The following is a 13,443-nucleotide window of genomic DNA, read 5'->3' as shown; positions in this document are numbered from 1 at the left end:
AATAGTTGACATTTTTGTGCTGTTAATTAGAGAAATGGATCATTTAAGATGGGCAGTGTCTACATAATAGGTTTTTTTTAATAGACTTTTAATTGATTTTTTTTGACCTGACGTTTTTGTGCCCAGCCCATTTCAATGCATAGTTCCTCATGTTATTTATTTCTTGTACAAGTGAGTGTCAACTATAACTGCAACTCAGGCGAGTCTCTCCTCCCAGTAAGAATCAGTGATTCATTAGAGGGCTCCTTTGCATTTTGCAGTCTCCTGTCATATCGGTGTTGCAAATGCAAATATTGCGTTGATGTATATTGTGGAGCTTTTTCTCCAAAATGCATTCAACACTCCAGCCTGCAGATTCACATTCGCATTGCAGCCTGCATCTGAATCTGCCAGTGGCCAAAGTAATCACACTGTATACTGGGGTTGTAATGGAATCTGTCACCCGTTGATGAGGCGTGCTTTCCATGTTAATTGGACTTGCATGCTCTGGCTCTTGTGCGTCTGCTTTGAGCAGTTCTGTGTGATTGGTGCTTTGGCATTACTGCGGGCAGAGCCATGTTTTATGTAACGTGGCCTGCATTCGAGGTTTTCCGTTTTTATGTAAGCTTGCATTGGCACCCGAAAATTGGATTATTACACTACGGGCATTTTTTTCCTCCCAGCTTTTTCATTCATTTAGTAGTGTGTGGAACATGGAAAGGAGCCGTCATTAACTCTGTGTGTGTGTGTGTGTGTGTGTGTGTGTGTGTGTGTGTGTGTGTGTGTGTGTGTAAGAAGACTGAAGAGAGTCCTGTATTCTTGTATTTTGAGAGAAGGGGAAAAACAGAAGAGTTCTCACCATCTATTTCCTTCAAACCCCTCCCCTTTTCTCAAAGGCTTTTTGTGCTCTTCCCCAGGATCCTTCTGCAGCGATTAATCAGTTTTCCATTCCTGGAGAGATTATCGCAACTCTCCCATATCTGCCGAGCAGCACTGCTCACTCGCTGTCCTGCTCATCCCTTTCACCCTTTTACACTCACCATTCTCTTTTTAAGCCCATCAGTTTCTTCTGCTTTCTTCACTTCTGATTTACACACTTACAGCAGCATAAGTTTTTAGTGATTGATGGATGAGCGAGTAGATGGATGACTGCGAGTGAGTGAGTGGGTGTCGGGCAGAAAGCGGTGTACAGACCCCACCGGACTTGTGCTAATGGTCTCAGTGTAGCAGAGAGAGAGTGAGAGAGAGTGAGAGAGAGTGAGAGAGAGTGAGAGAGAGTGAGAGAGAGTGAGAGAGAGTGAGAGAGAGTGAGAGAGAGTGAGAGAGAGTGAGAGAGAAAGCAGTCGGTTTTCTATCCACTTTCAGCTGATTTTGATTTTGCACATGGTAGTAATTTGAAAAATACTCTAATATCGTAACATATTTTATGCCTCAGCAAAGTGGTATATTGATTATATAATAGGGTGGAGGAAACACAGATTTTGAATAGGTAATGATGTAGCACTTGGGACTTGAATAGGTCAGATTTAGATGAATTCAGAGTTAATTACTTCCACTCCGTAAGTATTGGAAGGGCAAGGCCAGTTCTGTTGTTTTTGCTGTTCACTGAAGATGTTTGGGTTTGAGATCAAAAGATGAATGAGACAATAGATTAGAATTTCAGCTTTCATTTCCTGATATTTACATCCAGAAGTGGTGAACAACGTAGAACATGGAATCTCTGGTGGGGGACTACCCAGTTTTTAAGTGAGCAAAATTATTGGAGCAAATAGTCTTAAAGTAAATAACACTTAATATTTCGTTGCATATCCCTTGCTTCAAAAACCGCATCAACCCGGCAACCCACTGACATCACCAAACTGTTGCATCCTTCTTTTGTTATGCTTTGTCAGACTTGTACTGCAGCTTCTGTCAGTTGTTTGTTGTGGGAGGGGTCCTCCCTTCAGTCTCCTCTTCAGGAGGTGAAATGTATCCTCAATTGGGTTAAGGTCTGGTGATTGACTTGGCCAGTCTAAAACCTTCCACTTTTTCCCCCGATGAGGTCTTTTCCTTGGCCGACCAGTAGTTTCTTTCTTTTTCAGGACATTCCATATTGTTGTATTGGCTATGCCCAGTGCTTGTGCAATAGCTCTGATTGATTTTCCTTCTTTTCTCAGTATGAAGATGGCTTACTTTTCTCCCATAGACAGCTCTCTGGTCTTCATGTTGGTTTATGCTTTTTAACAACAAATGCAGTCTTCACAGGCAAAACCCAGGGCTCAGTCTAAGAGTAGTCATTCAGAACTATTTATTGTTTAAACAGTCAGTCTAACAGGGCACACCTGGGCAACACGAAACACACCTTCCAATATTTTTGATCACTTGAAAAATGGGTGGGTTCAAACAAAAGTTACCATGTTCCGAGTTGTCTAACACATCTAGATGTAAATATCAGGACATGAAAGCTGCAGTTCAGATCTATTGTCTCATATTCATCTTTTGCTCTCAAACCCAAATGTCTTCAGTGTGTCGCAAAACCAAACGAACTGGTTTCACTACTTTCGGAGGGGACTGTAGGTGAACCCCGTTTTCGTCCTGAACAAATAAACAAATCCTTAGTTTGCAAAAACAAAATAATTGTGTGGCAAATGGTTAAGTTTGAGATGTCGGACATGTTCATTACTGTCTCAGTGATTGAAAGTTGGTTACAAAGTTCAGCCCCTTTTGGAGATTTCTCAACCGTCATATGCAGAAGCCATGATTATAGCAGGTACAAGCAAAGAGTGCACTGTCCAATAAACATTGAGATTTTTTCTGTAAAAAACCCCATCGTTTCCCAGAGAACCCATGCGTCCGGGCAGGACACAAAATGTCGTCTTAAAAGGCTGTTGTCCAACAAGCATTAGTATTTGCTCCGATTAAAACACTGTGTATCTACCATAGAAGCCAAATGAAACCATGCTTGACTGGTCTTGTATCTGAGGTGTGTCAGAGGCGTCAAAGGAGATTTTCGCGCAGGCTGTGCTGTCCACCGAAAACAGTTTGCATTAAATTAACAAAGAGTGCAATACTGTAGTGAAAAATTTGATCATTTGATTCAGTTTCTCAAATAGTGATGCATAATATACACATTTCTCCATTTAATATAGAAACATTTTACTGCTGCATTTTAATGAAATTTTAGGGGAGGCCAGGCTTCCCATGTAGTGTTAAAGCAGTCACCTGTGATTTATTAAATGTAAGGTGTTAAAATATCTTATAGGCAGAAAACCTCAGTCTTGACTAAGACTTAATTTTTTTTCTAGTTTGGCTGAGTTCAGCCACAGCCTTTTTAGCCTTTTCAACTTTTCCCTGTCTGCCACACAGTTAATCAAGCACTGAAAAGCAGACTGCCGAAATGAATATAGTCACCTCTGCTGTGTTTTAATGTGAAATTATATAATAACTTCAATAAAGACTCTGCTTCCATGTCAGTGCTTTGTGGTGTGTCTTGTACACAAATGCACCAATTACTCAAGAAAGATTAATGAGATGAGAGAGATTCATGTCAGCACATTCTGATTTACGCTAAAATCCATTGTCTGCATTTTGTTCTGAGGTTTCCACATGCACAATTCTGATCATTTGTTCTTATTAAAACTACTATACTTACTCTACTTAAAGATATTGATATTGAGTTTGATTATGTAACTCCAAATCAAGCATTTTTCAGGTTACGCTAAAATTTCCACGAAAGACAAGACGCAAGTTAGATGCACCAAAAATGAATAAATAGGTAGAATTTGGGTCTGGTGGTTGTTGTGTGGTTTTTTTTTTTTTTTTTTTTTTTTTTTTTGTGAAATAGGAATTGTGACCACTCTTCATTCCTGGACTGATTCCTGCCTAATCCTACAGTACTGCTGTGTCCCAGCCACTCCCACAGCCAGACCCCTCTCACACCCTCCAACTCTCTGCAAAGCCCCTTCACATGACTCGGCCTGCTCTGGTTGACTCCTTTTCCCAGCCTCTCTCTCTCTTTCCCTCTCTTTCTCTCTTTTTCACCCTGTCTGTCTCTCTTCCCTTCTGTTCTAACATTTTGTTCTTTTTTTTTTCCCCCTCTCCTTCTCATCTTTTTCCCCCCAATACTGCTTGTGCTCACTGCCCCCACACATGCCCCCACACACACACCCACACATACTTCCCCCCTCATGCATTTTTGAACCTTCACAGAGAGCAAATGAGAAAGACAGAAACACAGAGGTCTCGGTGACTCTGGCGTGCAGGGTGCAAGAAAGAGGACGTGGAAACCAAAGTGTTAAAGGAAAAAAAAATCTTAAAAGGGTCATGGAAAGAAAACGAGTGAGAAGAACAAAGAGGGTAAGGCAGATAGACTTATGGGAGCAGAGGGGCAAATAAAGTGAATTAGTGGTGTCAGAGATCTGGAGAGAAGAAGAGGGGAGTTCTCAGACACACCACACACACCACACACTCGCATGCACTCTTCTCAGCATTGCTGTGGAAGCAAAGTGAGAGCCGCTTGCCTGGAGTCTGCACTGAGCACAGATATGATATGACCTAAATAAAAGAGAGCGGGAGAACATGGCCTGACATTAATAGTTGCCTTTTTGTCCTGGATGAGCGGAGAGCGGTGTCGCCTGTGTCTGTTTTCTCATTTCTCTTCTCCTCAGACAAGGATTTAACAGGTGCTCTTTTTCTTATTGTACTAACATGACCATGACCACACACTTCTGTTTTTTCTTATTATTATTTAGTTTTATATCTAGTTCAGATATTTACTTGGTTTTGAACTTCCTATAAAACTTAAACTTTCATTCTGCTTTATGATAATAAGAAATGATTAAATTAAATGATGAACTAAAAATAGTCTGAGAGTGATATTTGTGTTTCAGTAGGGCTGGGTGATACGAGCATAGAGTATTGACCTCCTGATAAATTAACACTTCTCTGCTATATTGCAGGTGTCATGATATGCTTCTCTACATTTTGTTGGTTTCTATGATTAATACATCTTACAGACAGAAAAAAAAATTTCAGTTTATTTAATGGAACTGAAAAAAATTGTAAAATGTTAACAGAATTTACTTCCCAGTCTTTCAGTGTTAAATCATGTAATGTTGTAATCATTAAATAATAGTATCATTAAACTCCCATGGTTTTTCAGTTTTAATATAAATACAGTGCTACTGTGTTTTTGGCAGATGGTTAGCAAACCTACATATTGTTATAAATATTGTGTATAGTAGAAATGACCTAAAATATCGTGATATGATATTTTGTCGATTTTTGGCTCTGACTGCAAATGGCATCCATGTTTTGTGGAAGCTCAAGCACATGTATGTTAAGATTTATTTGTCTGTGTGTGTGTGTGTGTGTGTGTGTGTGTGTGTGTGTGTGTGTGTGTGTGTGTGTGTGTGTGTGTAAGAAAACCTAATTTCTCCCGTGTTTCACTGGGCCAGCAGTGTGAGTGTAGAGCATATAGAGGTCGAGTCTGTGAGCAGGAGATAAGGAAGGAATTCTTAATGGGATGCGATTCCCGTGCTTTCATGGTTGCACAGATCACACACAAGGTTCTACATTTTAAAAAGGGACATGGCTCTCTGACATGAGCAGCGTTTTCAAAATACGATCCTGAGATGGTCTCAGTGGAAAGTCTGAAATATCTGTGAAAAAAATGAATTGACTTGCAGTTTAATCAGCTGGGCTTATAAGTGCTTGTATTGTGTGGTTGTGGTTTCTGAGATAGGAAACAGATGCTTGCAAACCTGTATGCTTGCAAGCCATGAATAAAATGGTAACCAACAAGAAGTAACTAGATAATCAGGAAGCAGTATTTTTTTAAAAAAAAAAAACTATAATGATATTAGAGCTCTGAGTATCGACGGCCACCCAGTATCCATCTAATGCTGAATGTTTTCACTTTAAATGCACGAGGTGTACGAGGATGCTTGAGCTCTGCTTAAGATCTGTAGAGTGATTTATCTGTAGAGTGACTCGTTTTAACTTTAGCTGCCCTTGTTGACGCAGGAACACCTCTGTTACGTGGCGAAGTTAGGATGTGCAACAGTGAAGCATGCACGTCATATATAAAATGTAATTAGGGGCTCGAACTGGGAAATGTGACATCTGATATGAGATGGAATTGATACTATATGAACCGAAGATGCAAAATGCTCTAAATTCATGAGACAAAACAATTATTCTGCTGGTAACAGTCATTAGCATGAAGTCTGAAATCAAGCTAGCAGCTCACAGCTAAGTGGCAAATTATTGGGCCAAAGGTCCAGGCAATTTGTTCTGAGAAACTCTTGACTGAATAAACGTAACTAAACGCTTGTCAGCCTGTGGAGGATAAAGGTAATTAGTTACTTGTATTGCAGACACATTTTGAATATCAGCCTTATTAAAAATTGAGCCGTTTTATTGGTGGCTAATTAAGCTATTAGTTTACAGGCAGAGCAGAAACACCTAATGCGTGATAAGGTATATGTCGTTAAAAACCTTTTCAGAGGCTCAGTTTGAATGACGTTGGCACTGGAAGTGTGTGTTGAAAAGGAAACCAACTTTCCAGAGCTCGCTATAGCAGCAGGAGCCAGAGTGACTCTGCGTTTTTGAAGTAATGTAGGCAAATGCACATGTAAATGAGGATTATTGACATACTTACTTTTGCAGAAATTTAGTAATATATCCAACCTGCTTCTGAATACTGTATTCTCTGCAGCTTACCTGGAGGGATAGACTCCTGCTTTTCTCCCTCTGTGTCATGTAACAGTCAGCAAAGCAGGTTTTTACAGCGCGGTTTAGCCGGTGACTTGCAGAATGTCTGAAGGAGTGTTGTCTGGAGTAACTATGAAATAAATGAGCTGATGCTTTAAATAAGAAAATGACAATTTTTTTTTTAATTGGCAAGCAAACTTGTGTAAAGGATCAAAAATGTATTTTTATGTCTCCGCCGCTGAGTGGAGGAGGCATTACTGTATGTTTTCGGTTAGTCCTTCCGTCTGAGATTCTCATTAGCGTGATATCTGAAGAACGAGTTGTTGTTATTAACCAGCCGATGAATTGATCCAAACAGCAACAAGGTCAATTTTTAAAAATAGTTTTTCTTCAATAGCTTCCTTCGTGTTGGTCACACAAAGATGTCACTTGTGCGTACATGTTCAGGGACTTGAGGCTCATTTGTGGCTAGCTACCATTTTTGCCATCGGTCTGCCCATGTGTCAGTCTGTCCGAGATTCACGACTCTCGTTAGCCTGACATCTCAAGAACAAGTGGTCGAAAGTTCCATATAAATCCTACAAACAGTCATAACCAGCAGATGAACTGATTAGATTTTTAAATTGATCCAAACAGGGTCAAGGTCACATCAAGGTCACATGTCTTCAAAAGTTTTCATATGTAACAGGGTGTGACAGTGACATGCGAGCACTAACGTTTTCAGTGTTGTGAGAGTGGAAATGAGTGGATAGGCTAATGGTAAATGGTGGTAGTGGAGATTTCTCTTTTGTATGCGTTGGTAGGGACTGTCTCTCTCTGAGCTGTTGGTTATCAGTGCGACAGAGTGTCTGCTTTAGAGCGACTGCCTCTACTTCCCTTGTCATTGTAACACCTCAGCCTTGCTGCTGCGTGTGCTTTGCTGTGTGTGTGTTTCTGTCTCACTGTACAAATTGCTTGTGGGTAGACATGCTGAGATAAAGTATGTGTAATGTAATTTAAGTCCACACAGCTCTTGAAAGAATTGTCTATAATTCAGCTTGAATTAAATTCCAGCCCAGTCATTTTGCAGGGGAATCAAAAGTCCAGGATGTGGTTTGAACTGGGCTGAGGTCAAAATGAAAAGCCAACAGTTCTCCAGCACAATCTGTAGATGTGACCACATTACTGTCACATGCAAGGGACCCAGTGGAAGTGAAAAGCTGTGTGTCCCAGCAGTGTGTTCACTACCTGCCAAACCCCCCACCTGCCCCACTCACTTCCTCTTCTCTTTTGTCCAATGCAGGAGGCACTGAGTCATGAATAAGCTACGGCAGAGCTTCCGCCGCAAGAAAGACGTGTACGTGCCCGAGTCCAGCAGACCACACCAGTGGCAGACTGACGAGGAGGCAGTGCGCAGTGGCAAATGCAGCTTCCAAGTCAAGGTGAATTCAGAAATAAGTAAACAGTATGTGAATGCAACCAACACAAGACAGGAAATACTAGCTCATTTTAAACATTTATGCTGTTGAAATAACCACACGTCAAATCAATAGTATTCAAATACAGTCAGCTCCAGAATTATTGGAACCCCAGATAAAGATGGGTGACGAAAGAGAGTATGGAAGAATATTTTTGTGGTTAATTTTTCTAATATCCCACAGAATATATTACAGAAAGCTACCTTTTAAATGCAGTACATCTATGAAAAAACTCTTATCAAAGATACATTTTTTTTTTAACAAAACCATGTGTGCATTTAAACAGTATTTTACTTTTTTAAAGTCCACTTCAGTTTTTAGGAACTCTTAAGTGGTCATGACTTCCTGTTTCACTAAGGTATAAATATGAGGGGTGAGGAGCCCAAATTCCTTTAGTCATTCATCAGCATGAGACAAAAGCTTGGTGACCTTCACAAATCAGGCAACGGCTATAAAAATAGCACCACACCTAAAAAGTTCATATTCACTGTTAAGGCAATAACTGACAATTGTAAAACAGCCAGAGCAGTAATTAACCTGCTTGGAAGAAAAAGTTGAGGTTTGCAGAAAATTTGGCATTTTGGGGTCACCGTGTTTTCAAAATCTACAACTAGGTGCCATCTCCATGCGAACAAACTTTTTGGAAGATGTGCCAGAAGCAAGCGTTTTCTTTCATTTTCATGAAAATGAAAAAATTTCTTTCATTTCTTAAGCACCTGCTTCTGCCAGGACGTTAGAACCGAGTCATGGTGGGATCGTCCACCAAGAGAATGATCCAAAGCATGCCTCTAAATACACAAAAATGATTCAGTGACAACAGAGTTAAGCTTTTGACATGACCGTTCTAGTCCCTTGATCTAAACCCTGTTGAAAGCCTGTGGGCGGATCTGAAGAGGAACGTCCACAAGAGAGCACCGAGGACCCTGGAGAATCTGGACAGATTCTGTATGGAGGAGTTGTAACAGATTCCTTGCTCTTGCTTTTTCATAAGCATTTTACCCACCATTACCAAGGGTGCCAATAACTCTGGGTTCGGCTGTGTTTTAACAAGAGAATATGTCACAAAAAAAAAAAAAAAGCTTGACATTTATTTTAGTGCAGCCATAACTGCAATGTAACTGTCCAGAGTGACCTACACATGTCCCTAAAAATTTCAGCAAAGATCTTATTGCCAATTTAAATGAGAAAATTCAGTTGTGTCTGTAGAATATTACATAGCCAGGACAAACATCAGAGGTGACAACTGGCTTAAGGATGTAAGATGAAGTACAAAATAGTAGCCTTTTCTGTAGTGTACAGTTCTAGCAGGTCCACATGTTCAGGCTTGGGGGAAGTTCAGAAGTAATGAGTAACTAATACAACCAGCACTGCTGCACTGTAGAAAAATGTCTCTTTCCTGGAATAAAAGTAGCAGGTATAGATAGTATTTTCACTTATGGCTTATAATCTGGTATGCTGTCATCTGCTTATGTCATGACTTAGGTGTGGTTCTACATCCCACACTCAGTTAAAAAAAACTTAATGACTTGTACATAACAAAAATAAAATGAATTGTATATTCTTGTACTGTGTAAATAAAGGAAGTGAACACTCAGATTAGGCAGGCTATTTGGATATTAGAATGGCCACATGCATCCCTAGAGAATGCAGTAATATTCAGAGGAAATGCAATACTCTGTGGATGGCAGTTAGTAGTATTGGTGCTTTGATTATTAAGTAATGTGAATTCATTATTACTCACCATAATGAAATATCACCCCAAAAACACTCTTTCGATCCTTCCTCCTCTCTATTTCTGTGTGTGTCTACCTCCCTTGCTCTAACTACCTGATACACTGATACACCATGATGTGAATAACAACAATGTAGATGCCTCTGTTGGCACAGAGATCACAGGCCTCAGATGTGTCTGGCTTTGCTGTGCCTATTGATTAAGTCTGGGAAATATGATATTGTCATATGATAACATGATACACTTTTCCAAGTATCGCCTATATTGTCAGGGTTCTTTGCTTTTATAATCTCACGGTTACTCACGTTTTTCAGGTTGTTCCTTAATTTGTTAAAATCATATATATTAGCTGAAACATTTTACTCACTGACCACTTTATTAGAAACATGTGTACAGAAGCTGTAATTTTAGAAAATGCCGATTTTTTTTTTTAGGTTTTTCAAGCACAACATTCTATAGAGTGGTGCTAAAGAACGGCGTGAAAAACTAAAGCGGTACCCGCTGTGGTGTTATGTGAGTTCCCGTAGCCTTCCTGTCATCTCAAACCAGTCTGGCCATTCTCCTCTGACCTCTCTCAGGCTTTTCCGCCCACAAAACTGCTGCTCACTGCATGTTTTTTGTTTTTCACACCATTCTGGATAAACGCTATAGACTGTTTTGTGTGAAAATCCCAGATGATCAGCAATTTTATATACATATATAGTGATATGATTGTGATTTTTCTCTCAAATTTGGTTTTGTCAGTTTTTGCTGATGAACTAACTCCCCCCATCACACTACCACCTAGCAAGGGTGGGGCAGACACATGCTTCTTCTGAGACACTTGAAGCCAACCTCCACACCTGTCTAAACTGCTGCTCATGCTGCACCACAGGACAGTGCAACACATTCGGAGGAAAGCGCTATCTGCTCTGTTCTGAGCTAACAGACGCCAGCGATTGATAGGGCAGAGAGAGTATGCCATCCCTTCCACCCTGAGCGCATGGCCAGTTTTACTGTCTTGACTCCCAGCCATGAATGGCTGTGGCATCACAGGGTGAACGCTTTTCTATTGCGCCACTCGGGAACCAACTGTGATATTTTTGGCATGTGGCCACCCCATTTCTCAATTTTATATGTGAGCTCTTGCATCACATCTGGGTGTGTTACTGAGTTGTAGTCTGTGTGTATAGTGAAATCATATAAAACCAATGTTAAATGACCACGTGTAGTGTTTGACTGATAGTGTACTCTGTCTTTAATATTGACTAGTGTATAGGAAGTTGTGAGCTGTCTCTCATCTTCCTCAGCTGCTAATCATAAATAATCTCCACACTACTCACGTGCATAATATTCACTGCTACTCGCATAATAGTCCACTGTCTGTAAGTAACTCTAGTTTAGGGTTTCTGTGTTGAGTGAGGTAGAAGTGTGTTAGCCAGCCTGGAAGGTTCTCTGCCTTTATTAGACAGGAAAAGTCAAATGCTGTTTCTGGAACAGCAAAGCACCTCGGCCTCTCCCTCTTCCTCTTGTCACTGTTTCTCTCTCTCTCTCTCTCTCTCTCTCTCTCTCTCTCTCTTTGCCAATGCAGCCTAACTTGCTAGTCTTGTGCTTTTAGTTTCCCCTCCCCTCTCACTCTCCTTCTTTCTCACTACCTATTTGTGTTTCTCCCTCATTCTCTGAGGAACTGTGGGGGTTGAAATGGTTGCAGTAAGATTAGTGATTACACCTTTCAACACTGGAGTCAGGGAGGCAACAATAAAGAACAGAGTGAGGGAAAGAAATTGGAAGTTGGAAGTCAGATGATGGAGTGACATGGTGTAGCCATTTGTAGGACATTCTCCATCATAAACATTTTCACTGCAAAGCAAGCGGAGTGGAAAAGCCCAATTCCAAGCTTATTACACCAGTCCAGTCCAGTGCTCCCTCTGGGCTGCAGTTTCTCCCTCCACAAGGCACTCAGACTAGGGTGTGAGAACGAGAGCATGAATTGTAATCCTTATCTTATTTAATGGAACTGGTGCAGTGAGAGTGGACAGAATTAAGTATCTGACTTCTCACATGTCCCCTTTTTTATTATTCCCAATACACTATTATGTCAAAATTCTGTTGAGCTTTTGTTGAAAAGAAGAAAGAGTGCCTGCTTAAATGGTGTAGCTGGAAAATCTGTTGACGTCTCTATTTTTCTATGTGGTAACTCATAATTCTGTCCCGTTTAGAGTCCGTGGAAAATGGCCGCTTATGTGGCTATGGACAGCTGGTTTTATTGCTCATGCTCAATAACTGGTTCAGAGCCAGGTATAAATAGCTATGGCAGATGGGTGGCTTCTGTTTTAGAATGAGGCTAAACTTAAAGACTAATTTTGCTGCTTTTTTCTACAAAGAGTCACTCTGAATAAGTGTGAAGTGTGAACCAGAGATGGCATGAACAATACCTTCAGCATCATGGGTTGGTTGTATTATGGATGGGGAAAATAATCAATTCTGAGATGGGGTTATTGATTAGATTATTGATACAGATAATTTTTTTATTACTGAAAAATATTAGTATCTAAACTAGATGGAAATTGTGAAACTAGACACCCTGTGGAATCCCATTCAGATTGCATATGAATTTGAATTATTTAAAAATATTAGTATATTATTATAAAATATTTAAATTTATTTAAATTTCTTACTGCCAGAGTGAAACCCTTAGCAGCAGCACTACACTGTGTTCATATAAAAGCACAGCTCATAAGGAGACAATCATAATTTCATCTAAACGTAAACTAATTTTTATTTATATGCCAAGAGAACTGCTTGCTTGTTGCTGATATTTAGCTCAGTTTTACATTTCTTAGACACAGACAAGATTTAGCCATAAAAGCACTTGGGGGAAATTGGAAATAAATACTTGCATCCCGTATCACAGGAATATCCATTTTCTTATATCAAGTTACACAAATAGTTTAGGAAACGTGTTTCGATAGATTTATGGTGAATAAAAGTAGAACATCAGATTCTAAACATTTGACTGTTTCCCGTTTGCACATACAGTATGCACTTGGTGAACATCCCATTCCAGATTCAGTCCCCCTTTGCTGTTATAATAACCTCCACTCATTTTCTCATTTAGCCGCCAGAGCATTAGAGAGATCAGTCACTGATGCTGGGCGAGGACGCCTGGGGCGCAGTTCATCCCAGAGGTGTTCAGTGGGGTTGAGGTCAGGGCTCTGTGCTTGAGTTCTTCCACTCCAGCTTTGGTTTTGTGCACAGGTGCATTGTCATGCTGGAACAGGTTTGGGGCCCCTTAGTTCCAGTGAACGGAAATTGTAATACTTACAGCATACAAAAAAAATTGTACACAATTGTGTGCTTCCAAATTTGTGGCAACAGTTTGGGCAAGACCCACATATGGGTGTGATGGTCAGGTGTCCAAATACTTTGATTATATTGTATGTCACTTACAAGTAAAGTTATAGCATTTTATCAAGTCTGGTTAAGTGAAAAAAAAATGTATTATTTAAAAAATATATATTATTCTAAACCAATTCCACTGTAACGGATTACACAAAAGCAATTGCTATGATTTAATTTGCATTCAGTTTAATAAAATAAAAT

The 13,443-nt window shown here is 40.0% G+C and overlaps 1 protein-coding gene across 2 annotated transcripts in view; it reads left to right on the top strand.

Moving 5' to 3' along the window:
• The window catches only part of numb (NUMB endocytic adaptor protein), a 48,155-nt gene that overhangs the window by 21,243 nt on the left and 13,469 nt on the right, over window positions 1-13,443 (top strand). For both annotated transcript variants that reach the window (XM_026933889.3, XM_026933890.3), the window contains exon 2: window positions 7,955-8,093. In XM_026933889.3, coding sequence (XP_026789690.1) covers window positions 7,968-8,093 — 126 coding nt within the window. In that variant the 5' untranslated portion in view covers window positions 7,955-7,967. The remainder of the gene's footprint in view (window positions 1-7,954; window positions 8,094-13,443) is intronic.

The sequence above is a fragment of the Pangasianodon hypophthalmus genome, chromosome 10 (assembly GCF_027358585.1).
Source record: "Pangasianodon hypophthalmus isolate fPanHyp1 chromosome 10, fPanHyp1.pri, whole genome shotgun sequence".
Classification (NCBI taxonomy): domain Eukaryota; kingdom Metazoa; phylum Chordata; class Actinopteri; order Siluriformes; family Pangasiidae; genus Pangasianodon; species Pangasianodon hypophthalmus.
The sequence above is the reverse complement of the archived record's forward strand: the minus strand, read 5'-3'. Positions and strand labels throughout refer to the sequence as shown.